We start from the raw sequence: 25,288 nt of genomic DNA on the forward strand, positions 1-25,288 counted from the left end.
ATAATTTTTTTCTTCTAGGTTTTTCTGTGACTGTGGTGCTGGAACACTCTCTAATCCCTGTACACTAGCTGGAGAGCCTACACATGATACAGATACACTATATGACTCTGCTCCACCTATAGAATCTAATACATTGCAGCACAACTGAATTCCTTTCAGAAAAGAAGTCCTGCCATTCTAATATCATAACTGTTAAACTTTTTTTTGGAGGAAATTATACTTGCCCATTTCTGCAGAAAGAGACTGTATTAAAAAATGGATGTGTAAGGTGTTGACACTATGGAGCTCAACCTACCAAAAAGAAAGTGGCAATATGTTGACTCAGGATAACAGAACTGGGCGTTTTAGCATTACTGTGTAAACAAAGACTCTTGAAGGGACAGAAGTGAAGAAAATAAGCTGCAATTTTGTACAGATACCAACTTCTGAAAAGCTGGTGTTTTTACAAGTAGCATTGAAACGCAGTCCAATTTGCAGTAGTACTATTCTGTAGACAAGCAGCATTCTTTGTTGCTGCTGTTATGGACATGGGTACCAATTGCTTTTGTAACATGGTAAAATGTGAGCTAGCACTTCTGCATTTCTTTTGATTTTTTTTAACATTTATTCAGATTGAAAAATATGATTTTAAATGCTTTACTCTCATGTAGTTTGTTTTTAATTTCAAGCAAAAAAAAATCTTATTGTACTTGAATGTGTCCTGTTTTGTTAGCACACCTAGACTTGCTGTAACTGTACTCATGTCCCAGTATGTACGTTCTTTCTATGAAAGAGAAAACACTAACCTTAAATTATATCCAGCAATTTTTCTGGTATCCTTTGAAAAAGTTAAAATAATCTCCTTCCCTGCCCCAGCAATAGTCTGTACTCAAATCACCCTAACAAAAAATGTGTTTTAATGAGACTTCCTAGCATATACAATGCACTATAAAACAAAGTACCCATGTAACTAAGTTTTGTGAATGAAAGTTTTACTATGTTTTAAAGTACACATTAGAAAGTCTCCTCAAAACAGTCTTGTATTTTACTCTGTTCATAGTTTTTTTTTGAACAGTCTGGAAATTACCTGTATCAACAGCTGGAAATCACAGCAATTTCCTGCTATAATGAAGCTGAGACAAGTATATATACAGCTCTATACAGTTTCATAGCTTTTTTCCATTTATGTGTATTGGTGACAGTGGGTAATCAACAGCCTGAAAGTGTATGCATGTACCATAACATCTAGACTTAATATATTGTGGAGTATTCAATAACCATTATGTAGAGGGTAGATAAGAATTAAAAGGGTTTAATTTCCTAGGAAAGAAAATGGAAAAATGGTCATTTTTAAAAAATAAAGTTTATTAGATCATAATGTTGTCTGCATACCATCTTTGTGAGAAAACCACCACTAACACTTGTTACTGTATCTTACAGATTATTGATCACAGTCATCAGTTTAGGAACAGCTTTATCTCCTGCTGCATTCTCTGCCACCAGGCAAAGGTGCCTAAAGGGGGTGGGAGGGGAGAGAGAGAAATTAGACCACATTGCTAAGTAACATTTATGTTTAGTAAAAGAGGTCTAGTAAGTTCTTCACTAAGTAATATGTTCTCTAGGTAAATCAGTCTCCACCTTTTGAAGGACTGATCATGAGTTTTTCTGGCAGGCAATTAATCAAAATAAGGGGCTAACCCTCCTTTGCCTTCAGTTTTACCACTTAACTTCATTAGTCTATTTTTGAAGGAGTGTTTTTTTAATGTCAAAGGAAATATGAAAAAACTCTAAAAATACTAATTTTTAAAGGATAGTCTTAAGATTTTAAATGTATTATTGTTTCTCTGAAGTCATGTAGCACCTAACAATTGCCAAGGCTAACTTCTAAAAGTTACAACATAGGTGAACCCTTAGCACCACTGTACTGAGAAAATGTCTAGCTTCCCCTAGGAGCCAAGAGGAAACCTTCTCTTCTCCCCACCCCCATTCTGTTGTGCTCTAGCATAGCTACTTAGCCCCTCTTTATGTGGCACAGCACCTGAGTTTTTGTGTTTGTTTTTTTAAAATAAATTCAGGAAAGAACTTACTTAAACAGTCTCAGTGAAAGTGTAACTTTCTCAAAGTCTCGTGCTTTTCTGTGACCTTTCTGAATAACTTCCTCTGGAATATTAGCAAGCCTTGCTGCATTGAAGCCATAGCTTTTAGGACAAGCTCCTCTAATGAATTTATAGAGGAATGTAATAGTTTCCTGGCTTGGATCTTCACTCTCATTTTCAACCATACATGCCTAAAAAAAGTCACCATAAAAGCAGTTTATCCAGTACTTTTACATTAGTGTACATAGAACATTTCCTTCTTTCAGGACACCCCTTTTTGATTACAGGTAGAAAACTGAGGCTCTATGCACATTGTGGAACATGGCCTACCAATAAAAACCCCACTTCCCAAAGTGATGCAAATACCCTTCCTTGAAGTTCAACAGTTGGTACATACCATATGGCCCAGTTGCACAGCAGCACTGTGTGAATAGTCCTCTACTAATGAATAATAATGTGTAGAAAAAAGTGTGCGACACTTTATATTTTCTGCAAGTTCTTTAACAACTGCACTTGCTATAGCTGTGCCATCAAAAGTAGCTGTGCCTCTACCTGCAAGAGAAGAAGAAAAACCTTCACACATCCAATGTGGAACAAACTTGCATTTCTAGACACTAAGCAAAATATGACTTCAACCCAGTATTTAAAGAGAGAACTTAAGCCAGATTCAAGTTATTTTACGTGTTACTGAAATAGAGCCCACTAAATTACTAACAGCTTGTCTACCCAGGGAAGTTAGTGCAAAACTATGGTGGAATTTATAGCACAATAGCTATTCCACATTAAGACACTGTGTATGGTACGAGTTACTTCAGTTTAATTTACATTGCTGAAGGGTGTGAATAATCTGCACTCCTGAGTGACATAAATCATACCAATCTAAGCATGTGCGTAAGCACCGCTATTTTGGCAGGAGAGCTTCTCCCACTGACATAGCTACTGCCTCTCAGAGAGGCAGGAGTTAAGCTTATGCGTGAGCGCTCTGCCATCAGCTTAGAGCATCGCCACCACATGGACTGCTGTAGCGTAGATGTAGCTTAACTCTCCCTGTGGATGTTTATTCTGCACTAAGAATTTACAAGGGCTGACAAGCCAATTCAAACTAAAGTAGGGTGTGAATTTAAAGCATAGTAGTTATTTGATTGGAGGGAAAGTGTCTGCAATTATGTTGATTACACAAGATGTCAAATGTTTGCATAGGTCTTTCACACAGCAATAGGGAAGAGATGCATCTAAAAAATAACGGATTATAAAATCACAAACTGGCATGGACAATCTAAGGTAGCAGCTGCTTTGGATATTCATTCCTCAGCAATCTCCTCTCCCACACCCTAGTTCCATGCCTGACAGCAGTCAAGTGTCAGCAGCAGTGGCAAACAGGGCAGGAAGTGGTTGATGGGGGGAAAAAAAACCAACATACAACAGGTTTCAGAGTAGCAGCCGTGTTAGTCTGTATTCGCAAAAAGAAAAGGAGTACTTGTGGCACCTTAGAGACTAACAAATTTATTTGAGCATAAGCTTTCGTGAGCTACAGCTCAATTCATCAGATGCAGATAAATTTGTTGGTCTCTAAGGTACAACATAAAACAGTTTAATAGGGGCTCCGAGGGTAAGATTATGACCTTTCCTGCAGTAATTCCCAATGGCCACTGGAAAGTAGTCTGTTTTCAGGGGACATCCATGGTTAATATGAAAAGGCTAACTGGAATGCTGCTAATGTTTAATACACTTTAAACATTCAAACTGCTACTGTCATGTGTACACTAAATAGCTTTATGGCCTAGCCTTTAATCTTAGGTTTGATTTCTTCACCTATAAGAGAGTCATAGAAATGTACAGTTGGAAAGGAGCTCGAGAGGTCATCTGAAGTTAGACCATTCCCGACAGGTGTTTGTTCTTAAAAACCTCCAAATGACAGGGGTTCTACAACCTCTCTTGGAAGCTTATTCTAGAATTTATCTATCCGTATACTTATGTTAGATACTCAGAAAAATCTTTCTAAATCTCTTTTGCTGCAGATTAAGCCCACAACTATTAGTCCTACCTTCAGTGGACATGTAGAACAATTGATCACTGTCCTCTTAACATAGCTGAAGACTTATCAGGTCCCTCAGTTGTATTTTCTCAAGACTAAGCAAGCAGAGTTTTCATAGGCCAAGTTTTCTAAACTTTTCATCATTTTTGTTTCTCTCTTCTGGACTCCAGCTGAAGCCTCACCAGTATGGAGTACAGTGGGAGAATTACCTCACATGTCTTCAATATAAACAATCCTATTAATGAACTCCAGAATATTAGCCTTTTTTCCCCATTGTATCCCACTGTTGACTCATTCAGTTTGTGATCCACTATAACTCCCCAAATCCTTTTCAGCTGTACCACCACATAGCAAGTTATTTCCCATTTTGTAATTGGACATTTGAGTTTTCCTTCCTAAGTATAGTGCTTTGCATGTGTCCTTAATGAATTTTACCTTGTTGATTTCATACCAATTCTCTAAATTGTCAAGGTCAATTAACTATCATCCAAAGTGTTAGCAACCCCTCCCAACTTGGTGTCATTTGCAAATTTCATAAGCATACTCTTCTCTCAAAAGTCATTAATGAAAATACTGAATTAATACTCAACCCAGGACTGACCCCCGTGGGTCTTCACTAAACACATCCTCCCAACCAAAAGTGTAACCTCTATAATAATTCTTCAATCTAGTCACATTTCCCAAGTGTTCTTACTATAATCAGTCAAGATATGTCTACAGCTTCCGCACCTGGTAATGCTGTCAAAGGAAATTAGATTGGTTTGGCATACTTTGTTCTTGACAAATCAATGCTGGCTATTCCTTAACCTATTCTCTAGGTGCTTACAAAATTATTTTATACTTAGTTCCAGTAGCTTTCCAGGTATCAAAAGTTAGTCTGACTGGTCTGTAATTTCCCAGGTCCTCTGTTCCCTTTTTTAAAGATAAAGATTTTTGCTCTTTTCCAGTCTCTGGGACTTCACTTGTCTTCCATGAGTTCTTAAAGAAAAGCGCTAATGGTTCCAAGATTACTTCAGCTAGTTCCTCAAAGTACCACCTACGATGAATTTCACCGGGCTCTCCTGACTTGAATACATCTAATTTATCTAAATTCTCTATATATTTTGGCTTGTGTTTCTTCCCCACTGTTAATACTAATTGTGTTGAGTATGTGGTCACCATTAACCATTTTAGTGAAGACAAAATAGACTTATTAAACACCTCAGTCTTTTTTATGTCAACAATTATTAGCTCTTCCCCTCTAAGGAGAGGACCTAAGTTTTCCTTCATCTTTCTCTTACTCCTGATGTATTTATTACCATCTTTTATGGTTACAGATACATATGCATTTTCTGCCATAGCTTTTCTGATTTTGTTACTACATACTTATTCTATATTTTCTTCCTTAGCAATTTATTCATGTTTCCATTTTTTGTAGGATTCCCTCTTTGATTTTCAGATCACTGATAGTTATATTGACTTCTTACTATTCTTCCTCTTTTTCCTTCACATCAGGATAGTTAGCAGTTGTGCATTTAATATTGTCTCCTTGAGGAGCTACCAGCTCTCCTGAACTCTTTCATCTCTTAGATTTTCTTTCCCAGCACCTGAAGTTCTCTGAATTTGTTAGTCTGCTATTTTGAAGTCCTTAGTCTGCTGCTCACTCCTTTCTTTCCTTAGAATCATAAACTCTTATTTCATGATCACTTTCATCAAAATTGCCTTCCATCCTCAGATTTGCAACCCAATTCTTCCCTTTTTGGTCTGAATCAAGTCTAAAATGGCTATCCCCCCAGTTATTTCCTCCACTTTCTGGAACAAAATGTCCCCAATACATTCCAAGAACTTTTTGGAAATTGTGTGCTGCTGTATTAATTTTGCAACAGATGTCTGTGTAGATAAAGTCCCCCATTAATACCAAGTCTTGTGTTTTGGATATTTTTTCTAGAAATGCCTCTTCCTCCTAGTCTTGATTTGATTGTCTACAGTAGACCGCTACCATGATATCATTCATATTTTTTTAACCCCTAGTCAGACTTTCAACTGGTCTGCTGTCACCTCCTTCTGGACCTCAAAAAAAGTGATATGTATTCTTGATAAATAATGCACCACCACCTCTCTTTTTTCCCCCATCTGGAACAAGCTATACCCCTCTATACCAATATTCCAGTCATGAGATTTATCCACAAAGTCTGATGTCAACTAAGTCATAATTTAGCTTATGTACTAATACTTCCCGTTTTTCCTGTTTATTCCCCGTACTTATTAAAAGAGCCTGAATACCTAGTTCATCCACAAGCACAAGGGAATGCTCTGTTGCATGCCGGAGTATGCTGGAAGTCTCACTCAGCTCAACAAAAAAGGTACTCTCTCCTAAAAAGGACAAAAACAAAACTTCATTCAAAGTGTATAAAAGTTTTGCAAAGGCAGGCATGTACAGCATACAGTTCAACAATACAACATTTATTAGACTAAACAAACTTCCAGCCAGCTGTGACCAGAACTAGGAAAAAGCTGAGCTTTAAAAAAAAAAAGACATTCAGACTATCAGGTAGGAGAACAAGTATAACTGAGTGAAAACTGGTAATACTAAAAAACAACCCTGTTTGTACACTAGTCCTAATGTAAAAAAGCAAGCAAGAAAAAACATGAAGTCCTTTCTCTGGTAGAAGAATAACTGGTGAACTAGTGAAATGGTGACAAGAACCAATGAAAGCAGAGCAACTGATGGGGAAGGGAATATTAGACTGTTGAATGTTGTTACAAACACCCATTTAACTCCATTTACTAACGTTTTGGGAAAAGAAAGCCTTTGTTACAGATTTCAATTTAAGATAAAATTCAAACATCCCAGAGATTCTCCAACAAAGTAAGAGAAAACTAGGCTTGACATTTCTGCTATTTCTACAAACACAATACAAGCAGAAGTAACATATTTCAGATCTTTACATATCACAAAATGCAAGACCCTTTACTCAATGGGACTCACCTGAGGAGAATTCTGAAATGACAAAACACAAAGTTCCATACATGCAAGACAGCAGACTATGCAGCAGTTATTTTTAAATGGTCAAATTAAACCAGATATGAACTTAACTTTCCCCAGCTGGGGGAAAATCCCATAGATGTATTTAATTTAACCAGTAACTCTTCAACAAGGAGGAAGTTTTTTTTGGAGACAGAGCAGAATTATACTGAGGAATATTGAACACCTGCTGCTTATTTCAAGTAACTCTTCAGGCTTGCTATCAATTCTCCTTTCACTGACTGCCATGAAGCTGTTCTCTCTCTCCCACTGAAATGTTTAAATGATGCTGATGTTGACAGTCACATTTCCAAAACCAGCTCTCATGCAGTATTCAGTATTGCTTCTCAGATGACTACTGTATGCATTAATTCCATGTATGTGGCTGATTAAGGAGGGACCAGTGTTAAATGCCATGGATTTCCCTAGACCACATCTTTATATAGATGAAAGGACATTTTTGCAAGAACTTTTCATTAACAAAAATAAAAATGGAACACTGAGCTAAAAATGCAGCCCAAGATATTTGTGTGCGCGTGCACACACACACAATATAGCAAGCCCCTGACCCCCAGCAGGATGGAGCGGAGCCCCCTGCCTCAACCAAGTTTCACGATCATCATTGGTGAGTCTAGTATTAAATTTTTTTAAATTATTTAAAACTTATACTGTATATGTATATAATGTCGTCTGGTGAAAAAAAAATTCCTCTGCGCCCTAAGCCCCCCTATTTACATTAATTCTTATGGGGAAACTGAATTTACTTAACATACGTTCTTGAAAAATGCAACTTTAAGTGAAACTAACTAGGTCATTAAGCATACTGTATATGCTTATGAATCCGTAAGTCCTCATGTCTCCACCTCACTAACACTTACACCTCTGCCCTACAGTCAGCTACCATGCCACCTCTTAAATTGCTGCTGGGCAATCAATCTCTGCCACGTTGGCTTCCTTCTCTTTCCCTAAATAGATGGCCAAGATAAAATATTCCAAGAAATCTATGAGCTCAACTTTTCTCCATTCTCTGAGTGAGCTGGACTCAGGGTTCTTGATGTATTTTGACATCAAGAACCTGGACAGCAGCCTTGACACAAGCCACACTGTTTTGGATATTTGTGAGGCAGATGATGTTCCTATAACAGAGCCTTACACCACAAAAGTCTAAGTAGTAGCTGACTTTCTCTTTTCCAAAGTACTTGGAAAAGGGTATTCTAAGGAGACCTGCCATCAGCTGTTTAACTTCCTGAGAGCTACCTCAAAATTTGTCTCCCAATGTGGACTCCAATTTCAAGGGTAATCCTGGGTTAGCTTGATCTCCCATCAGACATAATGGACAAGCATGTGGAATACCCAGACACAACTAAGGTCCTGTTTCTGCCCTGAAAGTCACACCTCAGGGTTTACTCTCCACCAGAAGACAGGTAAGTGAAGAACTGCAACTGGCTAGCCCCTTTAATACAGGATGGCATACACAGCTTCACGCCTCAGACTTGATCCACTAGCAAGGGATTAGAATTGTACCCAAATGTCTAAAGAACCACCAAGTGAATGATTTGAATCTACTCAAGTACTTTTACCACCTACTCAGTTCTATATTTGTACAATTTTAGGAACTCACCTGACATAATTCTGTCCGAGGCACCTAGTCTTGTAAATACTCTGTCAATAGGAGTAAGCCTGCAAGCTTCAGCAGGTACAAAGCATCCCAACTGAGCCATTATTGCCAAAAGGCCAGCCTGCAAAACAAAAGAAAAAACTGTCCAACTTTTCTCCTCCCAAGTGTCAGACCTCAAGCTAAGTAGGACTGAACCTAGCTAATAATTAGACAGGTATCTTTGAAGAAACAAGAGACTGCAGGAATTGGTGTTGGCAATTCAGTACTCTCTCCCCACATAACTTCAAAGTTAGTATTGAATCAATATCCCATTATGCCAACAGAGGTAGTGTGTTATGAGAAGCACCCTCTATCCAATGAAATGAAGTCCTGAGCCCACCTGCATTTATTAAAGAACCTCTGCCACTTTTCCTGAGAACAAGGGTATTAGTCTTGTTTCTTTGGCTAAATTCTTATGGTAGGTTTCATCATAGAATCATAGAATCATAGAATATCAGGGTTGGAAGGGACCCCAGAAGGTCATCTAGTCCAATCCCCTGCTCAAAGCAGGACCAATTCCCAGTTAAATCATCCCAGCCAGGGCTTTGTCAAGCCTGACCTTAAAAACCTCTAAGGAAGGAGATTCTACCACCTCCCTAGGTAACGCATTCCAGTGTTTCACCACCCTCTTAGTGAAAAAGTTTTTCCTAATATCCAATCTAAACCTCCCCCACTGCAACTTGCATCCTTCTTAGGTAAATAAATACTTGCTGCATTTTCAACCAGAGTATTTTTCACTTTACAGCCCAAACTGCGGACGTGTTGCTGGGTGCTGTCAAGCTGTGACTACATTCCAACCTTGAGATTTCAATAGTGCATTTAATAATTCTTTGATGTTCTTTAGTGCCCTGGAACAAAAGATGTTTTAAGTAACCATATTTCATAGTCACCTGTCTCATTAGTGTAGATTTGCCACCCATGTTTGGGCCAGTTACTAAAACACAGTAGGCTTCACTATTGCTGTCTTCATCTTCATTCTTGGAACCTATCACAATATCATTAGGAATAAAATCATCCCCAAAAAACGTTTTTGTAATGCATGGATGGCGTGAACCTTTAAGCTCCAAGAAGGGTGGAGTATTCTGTTCTGGCAGTAGAATTACAGGTCGGCAGAATGGTCCATCACCCTCTTGACTATAGTTAGCGAGGCACATCAAGACATCTACAAAAGTTAGAAAAATTCCAATTAATTGTAATTATCCCTCATTTCCTGTATTTCTCATTGTACACATACCAGTTGGGTGGAGTTTCTTTCAAAAAAACAAAAACAGTTTCTTTTAACTGTTGTTCTTTGAGATGTGTTGCTCAGATCAATTCCAATTAGGTGTGTGTGTGTGTGTGTGCACAGTCATCGGAAAGTTTTTCCCCTATTAGCGCCCGTCAGGTCGGCTGTGGAGCCCCCTGGCGTGGCGCCTCCACAGCGGTGAATATATGACCCTGCTGACCTGGCACCTCCTCAGTTCCTTCTTGCCGGCTATTCTGACAGAGGGGAAGGTGGGTGGGTTTGGAATGGATATGAGCAACACAACTCGAAGAACAACCATTACAAGAAGGTAACTTTTTTCTTTGACTGCTTGCTCATATTGATTCCAATTAGGTGACTCCCAAGCCTTACTGAGGCGGTGGAATCACTGACTGGAGCACCACTCTGCCAAATGCTGCATCGTCTCTGGCGTGCCAGGTAATGGCATAATGATAGGCAAAACTGTGAACCGGGGACCACGTCACCACCCTGCAGATTTCTTGTATTGAGACCTGGGCCAGGAGTGCCGCCGAGGAGGCCTGTGCCCTTGTGCAATGAGCGATTAGTGCCTGAGCTGGAACTTTGGCTAGCTCATAACACATCCAGATGCAGGATGTGATCCACGAGACCAGGAGTCCTTTTATCTGGTCTGCTACTGCCACAAACAGCTGGTTTGACTTACAAAACAGCTTAGTGCATTCAATGTAAAAGGACAGCGCTCAGCGAACGTCCAGTGAGTGAACCCTCCGTTCTCGGCTACTCACTTGAGGTTTAGGATAAAAAGACAGGTAGAAAGATGTCCTGGTTAGAGTGGAATTGGGATACAATCTTTGGAAGGAAGGCTGGATGAGGCCTAAGTTGCACCTTGTCCCTAAAGAAAACCATGTAGGGAGGGTCAGAGGTGAGGGCGTTTAGCACCAATACCCTCCTCACTGAGGTAATGGCAATGAGGAAGGCCACCTTCCATGTCAAGTAGAGGAGCGAGCAATCTTTACTATATGTAAAGATTTTATATTTCCCACTCTGATTTTATTGGTGTTTGGTCAGAAGTAATTTCCTCTTCTGGACATAACTTTAAATATAAGCCTTCAACATCTGCCTTGTGCTTTGGTTATAAGACAAAAACTCAAGTATACAGCCAATATATATTTGTATTTAGTGCATCCTGCACTAGCTTTCCCCTGGATTCCGAAAGAAAACTAGGAAGAAAAATGGCTTCCACAACAATGAATTACTTCATGGCAAAAAGGGACTCACCACAAGATTCAGTTATATTGCTTGAAATGTATTAGAATAGAGTTTTAAAATATTAAAAGTCTGTGTCCATCTCTGATAGAGCAATCAAATCAATGTTATTTCAGTCTAATGCATCTCACAGCTGGAGTTGACATGGCTCTAACTTCAATGCATGGTCACAACAACTGTGTACTTCTTAAACGTAAACCTGTCCTAAGCTTTCCATTGCCCCACATGAGAGAATCCTACTTTTTAGCAAGGGCCAGCTGTGCAGGTACCACATCCCAAAAAGAATTATTGGTCCCCAGTATCTGTATGCATCAAGCCACCTATTTTAGGTGTCCTAAAAATGGATTTTGGTGACTAAGCACCCACATTTTAAACATTTAGACCCAACTGCCTTGCAGCTTTATCTGCCTCAGCATCTTCTGGGAAGAGACCAACTGTTTCATGTTCAGGGTGTGGCTGGCTGGACGCTTCTTCCAAACCACCCGTCCCAGAAGATATTACAGGCCTGCCTGCCCTCCCATTCCCACAGCAATGGGACCAGAAACACTATGCTTTATTTCTCTCCAGAGCAGAGATATCCCAGAGTGCTCCATGCTAACAGAGCACTCTCAACATGCATAGTAGTACTTCTAGTTCTGCAGAGTGGCAGGTGAACACAGAAGATAATTTCTGGGAGAAGAGTTAACAGCAGATTTGAGGAAGCTATCTTACTGGCCTATCTTCCAACCCCCAACACTCCTCTTCAAGAGAGAAGGTAGGTGGTTGTTTAAGTGATTCAGGAGTAAAAGGTAGTTGGCTTCCTACTATAAAACAGCTAAGGGGGAAGGAAAAGGATTGTTCGGCCTTTCCTGGCTCGAGCTTTACTTCCACAATAAAATCTGAAGCCATTAAAAGGTCTATGTACTTTCATTAGGACTTTTTTGCACAGTAGTGTTTGTATGTTTTATCACTCCTTGAGAACAAGCAGCTGATCTGCACTTAAGATTCCTAAATGTGCTAACTGACCATTTATACTGAACTTGTGGGAGGACATAACAGGCAATGCAAACCTCCAAGTGCAATATGCAAAGAAGGAACTTGTAAAACAGCAGGGCCCGGTGATTCATTGCTGCTGCTGTTTAATTGAATTTAGAAAAATTCAGGTGGCTACTTCTCATTTTCATGCCAAGGTCAAATGCACTGGTCTAACACTGCACTCAGGATTTTAAGAGCAGGTTAGCAGCTGCCTCTCAGCAGTGTTTTAGCTTGTCCACACCAGATTTCTGGGTTTTCAGTACTATCAGATAATAGGATATTTTTATTAGCTTGATAAGCAATTTAAAAAAATCTTACCTAATACAGCAAAGCAGTCTACTGCTGTTTGCCAGTCTTTGCTATTTTTATCAAAATTGTGGAACAGTCTCCTCATACAGTCTTTCAGCGCTGCATCTCTCCGTTCTTCAGCATTGACCATCTCCGTCAGCATCTTCTCTATCTCCTTGGTCCAGTAACGTTTATAACCCTTTCTGGTGGACTTCAATTCATATTCCTCAGGCAAATTGTGAGATATTGCATTTTCTGGAATTTCCATTTGGTAGCGGTTTTTGCCTGCTCCCCAATAAAGCATGGCTTTGAATCCAAGCCGTTTGCGTTGTTTATCCAAATACTCCCGAAGATTCTCTTCAATGTCTGTAATATCCTTTAGTGCTTTATCATAATCAGGGTCAAACCCAGCCTTCGGAGTAATCACTCCAGTCTTTCGAGCCTCATTGTGGTCAAAAGCAGTATCCCATCTTTTAAGTTCTGTACTCAGGTCTGGAAAACAGCCCTCTGGATTTTTCGACTTCAGAGTGACTAACTGCTTAAGTATTTTAGATTTGAAATCAGCAGCAATTTCTTCCATGATCCCTATGGTCTCAAGCATTACTTTAAATCCTTCCAATGTAGACAAGAAGTCAGTGATTTTTTTTTTACTGTATCTGGTTTCTTCATAAAAGATAGCCCTGTTGTCTGGATGAGTCTCACTTTTAAGTGGTGATCCAATACTGTGAATTTTGCTTAGGAGCCTTTCAAGATCTGGAAGTTTCTTCAGAAGTTCACTAACTTCAAACATTTTATCAGGAACTGCCAGAAGATCTTCAACTGCATCCAAACGATCATTGATGGAGTGGGGATTACAGAGGGGTGCACATATCCACTGTTTCAGGAGTCGCTTTCCAAAAGGGGTACAACAAATGTCAATCCTTTCCAGTAATGTGCCTTCTGTGGTGCCAGTAGTTCCATTCTGCAGGATTTCCAAGTTTGTTAGTGTCACCCCATCCAGCACCATCCGCTGATTAGTTTTAGCAAAGAAACTGCTTGATCCTTTAGCTTTTACAACATCAATGTCCACAGGAACATACTCCTCAAAGTTTGCCAGAGATAAGAGCTCCTGGTCAATAAGGCATTTCTTGAGGTAGAAGACACATCCACCGAGAGCTGACAAAGCTAACTCAGAGTTTTCACCAGGAGTAAGACCCAGAGAGTCAATTTCTGATGTCATGGATTTGATCACAGGAGGCAGAATAAACCTATCATCAACATTTTGCTTATCCTCAAAGTAGCTTTCTTCAATTAGAGTTTTCAGTGTTTTAGATGCATTCCAGAACTGGGAGCCAGAGATCAAGCCTTCTTGCATGGAAGAAGAGAGTGAGCCTTTTAATATCTTGTGTGTGTCTGCAGACAGATTTCCCTTCTCAAACAGGATCTGCACCGGAGTGTAGTGTGCCACCAAAGTTCTAAACCTGGAGCAGTGGCGGTCATCTGGAAACTGGCCCACATAAAATTTTCCCACTGATGTGTCAACAAAACAGACACCATATGCACGGTGGTGGCCAGAAGTGTCTTCAACTTTTTCTTTTACACTGAGAAGGTATTTATTAAGTTTTTCAGAAGGGTCTCCATCCAGAACACTGTAGGTCTGTGTCCCTTTGGTAATTATCCTGCATATTTCTCTGCGTACAACCCTATCAAACTTTGTTGGGTGGGCCAGGGATCTGCAGCGTGCTTCCATCATCTCAGGAGTCTCTGTCTGCTCAACCCGGACTACTTTGTACCCCTTCTGTACTAGAACATCAGAGAATCTGCCAAATGCAATTTCTGGAAAACCTGAATGGGCCCAAATACCTTTCATAAATATCAGTCCCAGCTCATTTACACCAGTGACTGCATCCATATGATACAACTCATAGAACTTCCCAACTTTGTAGAAGATTACAGCATCAAAGTTCTGAGACTTTAGCTGCCACCACTTCCGCATTCCTGGGGTACACTTGTTAAGGTAGTCCTCTGGCACATGAAGGGTACATGGGTCGTAATGAGGATCACTTTGTCGTCTTCTACATCCATCTCTCTTTTTCCCTTCCTGAAGCCATTCAAGTTTATCATGTTCCCATATAGTAGAACTGCTAACATTTGGCTGAGACTCAAAGTTTTCAGGCGCTGCAAAAGAGGTCAGCCTTGACTTGGTTTCTAATAAAACAGTTATTGCTCTTTTGGGTGTTTCAGGATGGTCATTTTCCAACCTATTCCTTTTAGCAGGTTTGCGGTCAGTTTCTCTCTTTCGTTTAGAAGGGACTTTCACAGGACTATCTGCATCCATCTTCGTGTCTGTCTCAGAGCTGGCAGATTCACCTTCGCCCATTCCGCTGCTTGCTTCATCGCTGCTTGCTTCATCTTTAGCATCTGGTTTAAACTCTTCATCTGAACCTTCATTGTTACTGTCAGAGTCTACCACTCTTCGTTTTTTGGCTTTCCCACCACTTCTCCACCTGCTTGCCGGCAGCTTTTTTTTTTTCTCCTCCTCCTCACTATCATAATCTTCACTGTTGCCCGAAGCACTTTCACTAACCTGTTGAAAAGCAAAAGGCAAATTGCTTAATCACCTACAAAGATAAAACAGAAGAGGGCAATTATCAAGTGATCCATTCTGTCGTCCAGTCCCAGCATTTGGCTTGGGGACACCCACTGCATAGGGCTGCATCCCTGACCATCTTGGCTAATAGCCATTGATGGACCTACCCACCATGAATTTGCTTATGCTTTTGACCTTCACAACATCCCCTGGCAAGGAGTTCAACAGATTGATCATGCATTGTATGAAGTACTTCCTTTTGTTTTACACCTGCTGCCTGTTAATTTCATTAGGTGACTCTTGTTTCTTGTGTTATGTGAAAGGGTAAACACCACCTCTAGTCACTTTCTTCATCCACACCATTCATGATTTTATAAACCTATCTCATTTCCATGCTGAACAGTCCCAGTCTTTTTAATTTTTCCTCATATGGAAGCTGTACCATACCATTAATCATTTTTGTTGCCCTTCTCTATTTTTTCCAATTCTAATATATCTTTTTGAGATGGGGCAACCAGCAACACACGCACTACTCAAGGTGTGGGTGTATCATGGATTTATATAGCGGCATTATATTTACTGTCTGTTTTATTATCTAGCCTTTTCCTAATGGTTCTGTTAGTCAAAAAAGCCTGCTACTGCACACTGAGTAGATGTTTTCAGAGAACTATCCATGATGACTCCAAGATCTTTATTGAGTGGTAACAGCTAATTTAGACCCCCAGCATTTTGTTTGTATAGTTGGGATTATGTTTTCCAAAGGGCATTGCTTTGCATTTATCAACACTGAATTTCGTCTGCCATTTTGTTCACTCCGTTTTATGGGAGCCCTTTGTAACTCTGAGCAGTCAGCTTTGGACTTAACTATCTTAAGTAATTTTGTATAGTATGCAAATTTTGCCACCTCCCTGTTTACTCCCTTTTCCAGATCATTTATGAATATGGTGAACAGCACTGGTCCCAGTACAGATCTTTGGGGGACCTCCGCTATTTACCTCTCTCCATTCTGAAAACTGACCATTTATTCCTACCTTTGTTTCCGGTCTTCTAACCAGTTACTGAACCACAAGAGGACCTTCCCTCATATCCCATGCTGCTTACTTTGCTTAAGAGCCTTTGGTATGGGACCTTCTCAAAGGCTTTCTGAAAATCCAAACACCCTATATCAACTGGATCACGTTTGTCCATATGCTTGCTGACACCCTCAAAGAATACTAATAGACAGGTGAGGCATGATTTCCCTTTACAATAGCAGTGTTGACTCTTCCCCCACATATCAGGTTTATCTGTATCTCTGATAATTCTGTTCTTTACTATACTTCCAACCAATTTGCTTAGTACTGAACTTAGGCTTATCGGCTTGTAATTGCCAGAATCGCCTCTGGAGCCATTTTTTAAAATGGGTGTTATACTAGCTATCATCCAGTCACGTGGTACAGAGAGTCTGATTTAAGTGCTAGGTTACATACCACAGTTAGTAGTTCTGCGATTTCATATCCGAGTTCCTTCAGAACTCTTGGGTGAATACCGTCTGATCCTGGTAACTTATTACTGTTTACTTTATCAGACATGTTCCAAACCACCTCTAGTGACAATCTGGGACAGTTCCTCAGATTTGTCACCTAAAAGAAGCCTTGGGTGTAGGGGATCTCCCCTTCATCTTCTGTAGTGAACACCGATGCAAAGAATTAATTTAACTTCTCTGCAACGACCCTTGTCTTCTGTGAGTGCTCCTTTCATATCTTGATCATCCAGTGGCTGCACTGACTGTTTGGCAAGCTCCCTGCTTCTGATGTACTTGAAAACTAACACCAAATTTTTTTTCAAGTCTTTTGCTAGTTGCTCTTCAAATTCTTTTTGGCCTGCCTAATTAAACTTTTACACTTGATTTGCCAGAGTTTGTGTATCTTTCTATTCTCCTCAGTAGAAGCTGATGTCCAGTTTTTAAAGGATGCCTTTTAGCCTCTAACCCCTTTTTCACTCTGTCTTTTAGCCGTGGCGGCATTTTTTGGTCCTCATTTGACAAACTAATTTTCCATTTTGACCATCTTTTTGGTATTAATAGGAGAAGATGGAATTCAATAATTTCTTTAAATGAACCTTTTTATAGTGTTAAGAGATGCCAAACTAAACTGATGCAATCTGATTTTCTATGGAGTGTACTGGACTCTTGCACTTTTGCATCAGCAACAAATTAATGAAGTTCCATGCTTCAATCCCAGATTATATAACCAAAATTATACAATGATCTCTGAAGGGCCTTAGGCAAAGCCCTGCATAAATCCAGGCAGAACTAACAAACACTGATGAATTTGATCTCTCCAAGACCTTGCCTTCCTCCTGTCTATATATTTAAGGATCAAACACAATTAGAAATCTAGTTCTTGTTTATCCCATTTTTCAAAATCAACTATGCAGAAAGAAGAAAAATGATCCAGTTCAGTGGTTAGGGTGCCAGCCCAGGCCTCTGGTTCGATTCCCTGCTCCGCTACAGACTTGTGATTTTGGGCAAGTCAATATCTCTCAGTGCCTGTTTTCCCATCTGTAAATTGGGGTTACAGCACTTCCCTACCTCACAGAGGTGTTGTAAAGATAAATACATAAAGGACTGTGAGACAATCAGATCCTATGATGGGGGCTATACAAATACATAAGATACACAGAACTGGTAGACTTATGACACTGAAAAGACAGAGGGAAAGGGCATAGCTGAGTCATCAGACTGGACCTACTTTCAATGGCTACAATTACATTATTTGGTCTGAAGCCATTCAGCTGTACCTGACTCACTGTAACTGGGCTAAGCAGGGAAAGAAACATAACCCTGCTTAGCACATTCAGCTACTGCTTAACAGTTACACAGAAATAGTGCTGGAGGAGTAAAGATCTGAACCAGTTCCCTTCCCCCACAGCCCCAACTGGCCAGGGGGCTGAGCAGGGACAAAATTGAGACCCCCTTCTTGGCTTTCATTTTAGCAGTCCAGCTGCAAGGTGGGATCTTCCCACACATGGAGGCTGCTTGAAGCTGTGCAATCCAACTGAAGTTTAAGACTATGAAACTCACCAGTCAGCAAACCAAATAGCACTCTGGAGCTTAGTCAATCAGCAAATTTAGACAAGGTCACACATCAATTAATGATAGCTATGACAAGTTTAAGATGGTAAATCCCATTTCCTAGAAGCCTGGGCAAAAACAACATTAAGTGTTAAAAATCTCTTAAAAACCTACTCAATTTCAAAACATTGAAATAGAAGTAGTTTCAGGAACATCACCTGCTCAGTAGTTCCCTTGCCAATTTTGATTTACACTACAAGTTCCACCTTCTCTGTATGTATATGTATCTTCTTACCATATGTTCCATTCAGTGCATCCGATGAAGTTGGCTGTAGCCCACGAAAGCTTATGCTCTAATGAATTTGTTAGTCTCTAAGGTGCCACAAGTACTGCTGTTTTTGTTTTTTGGTTTTTTACTACATTTTAAGACTTTCTTCCTTGTTGCTGTCTGAATCACACATAGCAAGAGAAATGTGAAACAGATCAAAGTGCTGTCAAAACACAAACTGAAGTAAGACTTCTTTTTAAAAATCACAGAAACATAGAGCTGAAAGTGACCTCAAAGTTATGTCCACACTGCAGCTAGGAGGTGAGATTTCCAGCAAAAGTAAACAGGGTCATGCTAGCTCAGGTTGAGCTAGTATGCTAAAAATAGTATGGCTGTTGCAGCACTGACAGCAGCTTCAGCTAGCTTCCAGATTCCAAAACCACCTGACCCCTGGCCCCAGGCAACTAGCAGCACTGATGGTGGCATGAGCAACATCCAACACTGCTATTGTAAGCATACTAGCTCAAGTTGAGCTATCACAGGTCTGTCTTACTCAAGCTGGAAATTACACTTCTCCGCTGCAGTGTACATAATCCTGCCTCAGCATGGCAGGGTGGGTATAAGTATACTTGGACCCTCCTTGATGTAAGTTTATCTAACCTTAAAAGCTTTTAGTTCTTAAAAGCCTCCAGTGCCAGAGATCCCATAACCTCCCTAGGTAACCCATTTCCTTTGTTCTTTCCAGTTAACTGTAATGTAAGTGAAACTATCTTGATGCTGTCCCTTTAACAATCTAGTGATGCGTGGGGACCCCGGCAGACAACAGCGTGCCATTAAAAATCCTGCCTGGCCCACTCTTTTTCACCCACTGCTCTCTCCTTGCAGGACAGGCAAGCTTCCCCCTCCCCCCACCTCTTCCCTCAACATGCTGGGTTCCTGCCCCTCCTCTCCCTCTCTGCGGCCAATCAGCTGATGGCCCTTGCTACCAGGGGGAGAGGGAAAAGCAGAGCCGCAGCGCGCTCTCTGCTCCGGGGACCTTGGGGAAGGGGGTGGAATCAGGGCATATCCCCTCCAACGCCCCCACACCCATACCCTGACTCTTGCACCCTCCACATCCCCACCCCCACCCTGAGCACCAAATGGGAGCTCCTGCGCACACACACACATTCCCACTTGCACCCCTCACACCAAATGGGAGCTTCCCAGGTAAGCACTCCACACCCAAACCTCCTGCCCCAACCCTGAGCCCCCTCCCTCATTCTAGCTCCTGGCCAGATTCTGCACCCCAACCCCCAGCCCTGTTCTCAGCGCACTCCCACCCTCATCTCAGTGCACAGAGAGGAAGAGAATGGCTAGAACCAGGGAGAAGGTCTACTCTATGTGGACAGGGCCGGGATCCCAGACCGGCAGCGGGCTGAGCGGGGCCGGCACCCGGGACCCTGGCTGGCAGGAGCCAGTGGACGGAACCCCACACCGGTAGCGGGCTGAGTCCCGGCCACAGGCCCCGCTCAGCCTGCTGCCAGCCTAGGTGAACGGAACTCCAGGCCGGCAGCAATTTAATTTTAAATGAAGCTTCTTAAACATTTTGAAAACCTTGTTTACATATGACAATAGTTTAGTTATATAATATATAGACTTATAGAGAGACTTTCTAAAAAATGTTAAAATGTATTATTGGCACGCGAAACCTTAAATTAATGTGAATAAATGAAGACTCAGTACACCACTTCTAAAAAGTTGCCGACCCCTGGTATAGGAAGTCTTAGCCAAAATTTGCAAAAAAATGCATGCTTGTAGTTTGCTTCTGAAATTCATGTTTAAACACCTACTTAAGTGCCTGATTTTAAACATCTTCCCCACCCCCCCTTCTATTTTTAAAGCTTGGCCCTACTTTGTGGTCAGATGTACTTTTGTCTGCCCACTCCCCCACAAACATTGAACATTAAACCCATTTTCTTTCTTGCCAAGTTTTCAGTTACTGAAAATTCAGAGCTTAATCAAAACCACTAGAATATGTTATAAGTAACTATCCCTTACAAGGTGCATCTTGTAGTGGAATTTTGATTTACTTCTGACTGCTCATTTGTCTTTACTATTAAAGCCACCTGATATGCTACAAGTGGACGTCACTAATAAATTACATTTCAACAGCTAAAATAGCCAATTAACTGTAATGTTAGGCTAGATCAGTGGTTCTCAAACTTTTTTCCTGTGGACCACTTGAAGATTGCTGAGAGTCTCGGCGGACCACTTAATGATCTTTCCAAATGTTGTTTGTACTTAGCTAGCTATTGTAAAGTGCTTTGGATAAAAGCACTATATAAAAAAAAACCTAATAATAATTAGGTTTTTTTGTTCTACAAATAAAAGCACACAACTCATTTTAATATCAGTAGTCTTAGCTTTCTAATGTGATGGATGTGCCTTCTCTCCTCCACCACAGCAATCACAGAGCTGAGGCTGGGAAGGAGGGCCGTCTCGCCCCGGCAGCCACCTCCCTGGAGCTGGGGAAAGTCGCCTCTTTCTCTGGCCATCGCAGCCCTGCACCTGCCAAATTCCCCCCATCCCCTCTTATCACCCCACTTCCCCCGCCCATCTACCCCCTATTCCCCCCCAAGGCTGACACCTCACCTTACACGTGCGTCTTCTCCAGGGTCCAGGCACTTAAGTAGTGGAGCCATGCCTGCACGGCTCCATTAATTAGGTGGGTGACCCTTCATTCTCTTGTGTGTGGCCATCCAGGCATGCACCTTAGAGGGAACTATCCATAGACCACCTGAATGGAGCTTGCGGACCACAGTTTGAGAACTTCTGGGCTAGATCCCTTTTCAGTTTTTCAAATGCAGGCACTGCATGGGCCATGATTATAGATCTCTTCAACATAAAGATCTTAGATTCCACTAATTTCTCCAACATAACCACTTCCACACTAAATGTAACAAATTTATCATGGCCAGATAGTACTTATATAGCATTCCATCATTTGCAAAAAGCTTTAGAGGTGGGTAAATATTATCCCCCTTTTACAGATAAGGAAATGGAAGCACAGACTGGATAAGTGAGACTGCAAGTTACACGGGAATCATACCCAAGTCTTAAGACTTCCAGTCTAGTGCCCTATCCACCACACCTGCTCTCAATAGAGCCAGCCTTAGCAGTGTGGTGTAGTGGATAGAGCACTGGAGTAGGGCTCAGGAGTCCTGGATTCTAGTCCTTGCTCAGCCACTGGCCTACTGAGTGAGTTTGAGGAAGAGAGAGGTGAAATAACTTGCCCAGTTTCCCCATCTGTAAAATAGGCATAATGATATTGACCTCCTTTGTAAAGCACTGAGATCAACTGATGAAAAATTCCATATAAAACTAGGTATTATTAAATATGGGAAGGCCTGCAAGACAACCTTTTTACTGTCTCCTCACCACAACCATCCACCATAACCACAGCATTATTATTCATAGGGCTGGGAAAGTTCAGAGTTTTTTGGATTTTTTTTAAAAGACCACATCCCTAACTTATTTTATATAAATGTCTGTGTCTCTACCTGTCTCCAAGAGAAAGGGGCTAGGTACCCCAAATTCCTGCCAAAGGTTATTTTTGTGAAGAACACATCTAGAAGGTTTTGTGTTTGGTGTTTTTCTTGAAGAAAAATGAAAGCTGGGACTGAATGTAAAAGAAAATCTTCAAAGTCTGTTAAGGAAACCAAAGCGGATATGGGGTGAGATGTAAAGTATTTTCATGGATTACAAACTGGCCAGGAGACAGGAATATGAACCCAATTTTCCACATGACAAGTTTGTCAGTGAGGGTGCCCCCCATTTCTACAATTAAGACCCATGTTTCATATGGATAGTTTGTTCCATATCTGCTCACTCACTATGCTGTTTCTTGTACACTACTCTGAAGTATAAGATGAGACACTGATCTGATCAATACGGAAATTCATTTCTTTCCTACACTTCTACATTCTGCAACAGTAACAATATGCAGGAATGCTATTCTTTCGCTATTAACAGGTTTCATTAGAACCCAAATGTTTTCTGGATTACTCCTGATTCAGACAACAAAAGGGGTTATTGAGAAAGGAAAGGATAAGATGACAACATAGCAAATGTGGGCTCTTTTTCCCAGTTCTAACACCACCTCTGCAATGAGATCACAAAAAACAGAAAAGAATTACCTCCATCTCTTCCTCATCTTCAGTATCTGAAGGTTCATTGCACACTGCCAGCTCAAGCCGCTTAGTTTTATCTTTGCGCATAGCCTCATCTGCCATTTCCATTGCTCTTTTAATTTCAGGCTTTGAACTGTAAAACATACCTCCCCTCTGCGTTTCCCTAACCGCTGAGCCTACAAAACATGCAAATAATATGTCAGAACCTGAAGCAAAGTCCAGCCTGAGGCCAGTCATCACTGTAGATGCTCACTCTCCGCATTTAAATAAATTATGTTCAGACCACTAGTATCATCCAGCATTTTTCAATCACAAGTCCAATATGACAAGTCCAACGTGAAATTATTCCATCTTACTGATTTTAAACATGTAAACTTATTTGTTCAGCATGAAGAAGTGGGGGCAAGACATGCCTAAGAGAATAAGTTTGTATATCTGTCCAGTAAAATGTGTACTTAGTGCAAGAACACTGGATGAGTCTCACATTTCTACAGCTGATTGGTCTGAACATTTATCCAATTATAAGAGAACTATTTTCTGGATTTAGAATTTAATTGCAAATGCTGTATCTGACAGTACCTGTCATGGTTGGAAAAACAACATTTTACACTGGCAGCATGAGAGCTCAAATTGAGACCATGATCTGGGAATGGGACCTACTCAAATAGAACCTTATGCCCTTTCTGTGGATCACTTTAAGGAACTGGGGTTGAAGTTAGTAATCCAGCTTCTACCCACTGGCTTTTCAGTTAGAACAGAGGTCCCCAAACTGTGGGGCATACCCCCCTAGAGGGGCATAGAGGAACATCCGGGGAAGCATGGCCCGGGCCAGCCTCCATAGGGGGGTAGGGAGGGAGCACCACCCAGCTGCATGCCCCGTCCCCAGCACGACTCTGCTCCTGGCCCTACCCCTGCCCCCATCCTCAGCTGCAGCTCTAGTTCCCAGCCCAGGGCCAAGGCTGGTGGCAGGGCAGGGAGCAGAGCCGCACCTGGCCACGGTCCCAGCTGCCAGCCCCCACCACAGCCTGGCTGCAGCTCTGCCCCTGCCCCCAGCCTCCCGGCCCCATACCCACCCCTAATCTCTCTTCCCCTCCGCAAGCCACAGCCCCACTCCCAGCTCTGGGAGAGCACAGATGGGGTAAATGCTTTTGTTTGTTTACATTTACATTTGCAGGAGATAATGCTGCCTGCTTCTTGTTCACAAAGTCACCTGAAAGTGAGAACAGGTGTTCTTATGACACTGTTGTAGCCGGCGTTGGAAGATATTTACATGCCAGATGTGCTAAAGATTTATATGTTTCATACTAAAGATTCATATTCCATGCAGATGACAGGTTCTGCTCGATAACAATCCAAAGCAGTGTGGACCGATGCATGTTCATTTTCATCATCAGAGTCAGATGCCACCAGCAGAAGGTTGATTTTCTTTTTTGGTGGTTCGGGTTCTGTAGTTTCTGCAGCGGAGTGTTTCTCTTTTCTGACTTCCGAAAGCATGCTCCACACCTCATCCCTCTCAGATTTTGGAAGGCACTTCAGATTCTTAAACCTTGGGTCGAGTGTTGTAGCTAACTTTAGAAAACTCACATTGGTACCTTCTTTGCATTTTATCAAATCTGCAGTGAAAGTGTTCTTAAAATGAACAAGCTGTGCTGGACATCATCTGAGACTGCTATAACATGAAATATATGGCTGAATGTGGGTAAAACAGAGCAGGAGACATACAATTCTCCCACAAGGAGTTCAGTCACAATTTAATTAACACATTTTTTTAAATGAGTGTCATCAGCATGGAAGCATGTCCTCTGGAATGGTGGCCAAAGCATGAAGGTGCATATGAACGTTTAGCATAACTGTTTAGATACCTTGTAGGGTGACCAGATCTCCCGATTTTATAGGGACAGTCCCAATATTCAGAGCTTTTTCTTATATAGGCACCTATTACCACCCACCCCCATCCCGATTTTTCACACTTTCTATCTGGTCACTCTAATACCTTGCAATACCAGCTACAAAAGTGCCATGCAGGCCTGTTCTCACTTTCTGGTGACACTGTAAATAAGAAGAGGGCAGCATTATCTCCTGTAAATGTAAACAAACTTTTTGTGTTAGTGATTGGCTGAACAAGAAATAGGACTGAGTGGACTTGTAGGCTCTGAAGTTTTACATTGTTTTGTTTTTGAGTGCAGTTATGTAACAACAACAAAAATCTACATTTGTAAGTTGCAAGTTCACAACAAAGATTGCACAACAGTACAGGCAATCCTCAGACTTACGACACAATTGGTTCCTGAAAATTGCATCTAAGTTGAAACATAATAGGAACCGCAATCCACTCCATTGCGGGACAGAGTGTCGTAAAGTCAAAACAAATGGTCGTAAGTCGAATCAGGGTGTCAATTCAAAAACATCATAAGTGCTGTTCGTCCTAAATCAAACGTTGTAAAGTCGAGGACTGCCTGTACTTATGAGGTGAATTGAAAAATATTATCTCTTTTATCTTTTTAAAGTGCAAATATTTGTAATTGAAATCAAAGTGTATATTTTTATTACAACATAGAATACAGTACATATGAAAATGTAGACAAACATCCAAAATACTTAAACAATAGAATACCAATATAAATTTATTAACAGTGCGATTAAAACGGTGATTAATCACGATTAAA

At 41.0% G+C, this 25,288-nt stretch overlaps 2 protein-coding genes across 9 annotated transcripts in view; one reads left to right on the forward strand and one right to left on the reverse strand.

The window, feature by feature from the left end:
- The window catches only part of FBXO11 (F-box protein 11), a 197,762-nt gene extending 196,405 nt beyond the window's left edge, over positions 1–1,357 (forward strand). For 6 of the 7 annotated variants that reach the window (XM_073339268.2, XM_073339263.2, XM_073339266.2 and 3 more), the window contains one exon: positions 19–1,357. In XM_073339268.2, the coding sequence (XP_073195369.1) occupies positions 19–148 (130 nt within the window). In that variant the 3' untranslated portion in view covers positions 149–1,357. The other variant, XM_073339267.2, reaches the window with a different exon arrangement.
- The window catches only part of MSH6 (mutS homolog 6), a 27,805-nt gene continuing 3,840 nt past the window's right edge, over positions 1,324–25,288 (reverse strand). The window contains exons 3-10 of one of the 2 annotated variants that reach the window (XM_073339261.1): positions 22,629–22,798; positions 12,592–15,127; positions 9,662–9,933; positions 8,736–8,853; positions 6,373–6,462; positions 2,473–2,627; positions 2,067–2,266; positions 1,324–1,492 (exon numbers count right to left, since the gene is read on the reverse strand). In XM_073339261.1, coding sequence (XP_073195362.1) covers positions 1,414–1,492; positions 2,067–2,266; positions 2,473–2,627; positions 6,373–6,462; positions 8,736–8,853; positions 9,662–9,933; positions 12,592–15,127; positions 22,629–22,798 — 3,620 coding nt within the window. In that variant the 3' untranslated portion in view covers positions 1,324–1,413. The remainder of the gene's footprint in view (positions 1,493–2,066; positions 2,267–2,472; positions 2,628–6,372; positions 6,463–8,735; positions 8,854–9,661; positions 9,934–12,591; positions 15,128–22,628; positions 22,799–25,288) is intronic. The other variant, XM_073339262.2, reaches the window with a different exon arrangement.

This window comes from Lepidochelys kempii, chromosome 3 (genome assembly GCF_965140285.1).
Source record: "Lepidochelys kempii isolate rLepKem1 chromosome 3, rLepKem1.hap1, whole genome shotgun sequence".
Taxonomy (NCBI): domain Eukaryota; kingdom Metazoa; phylum Chordata; order Testudines; family Cheloniidae; genus Lepidochelys; species Lepidochelys kempii.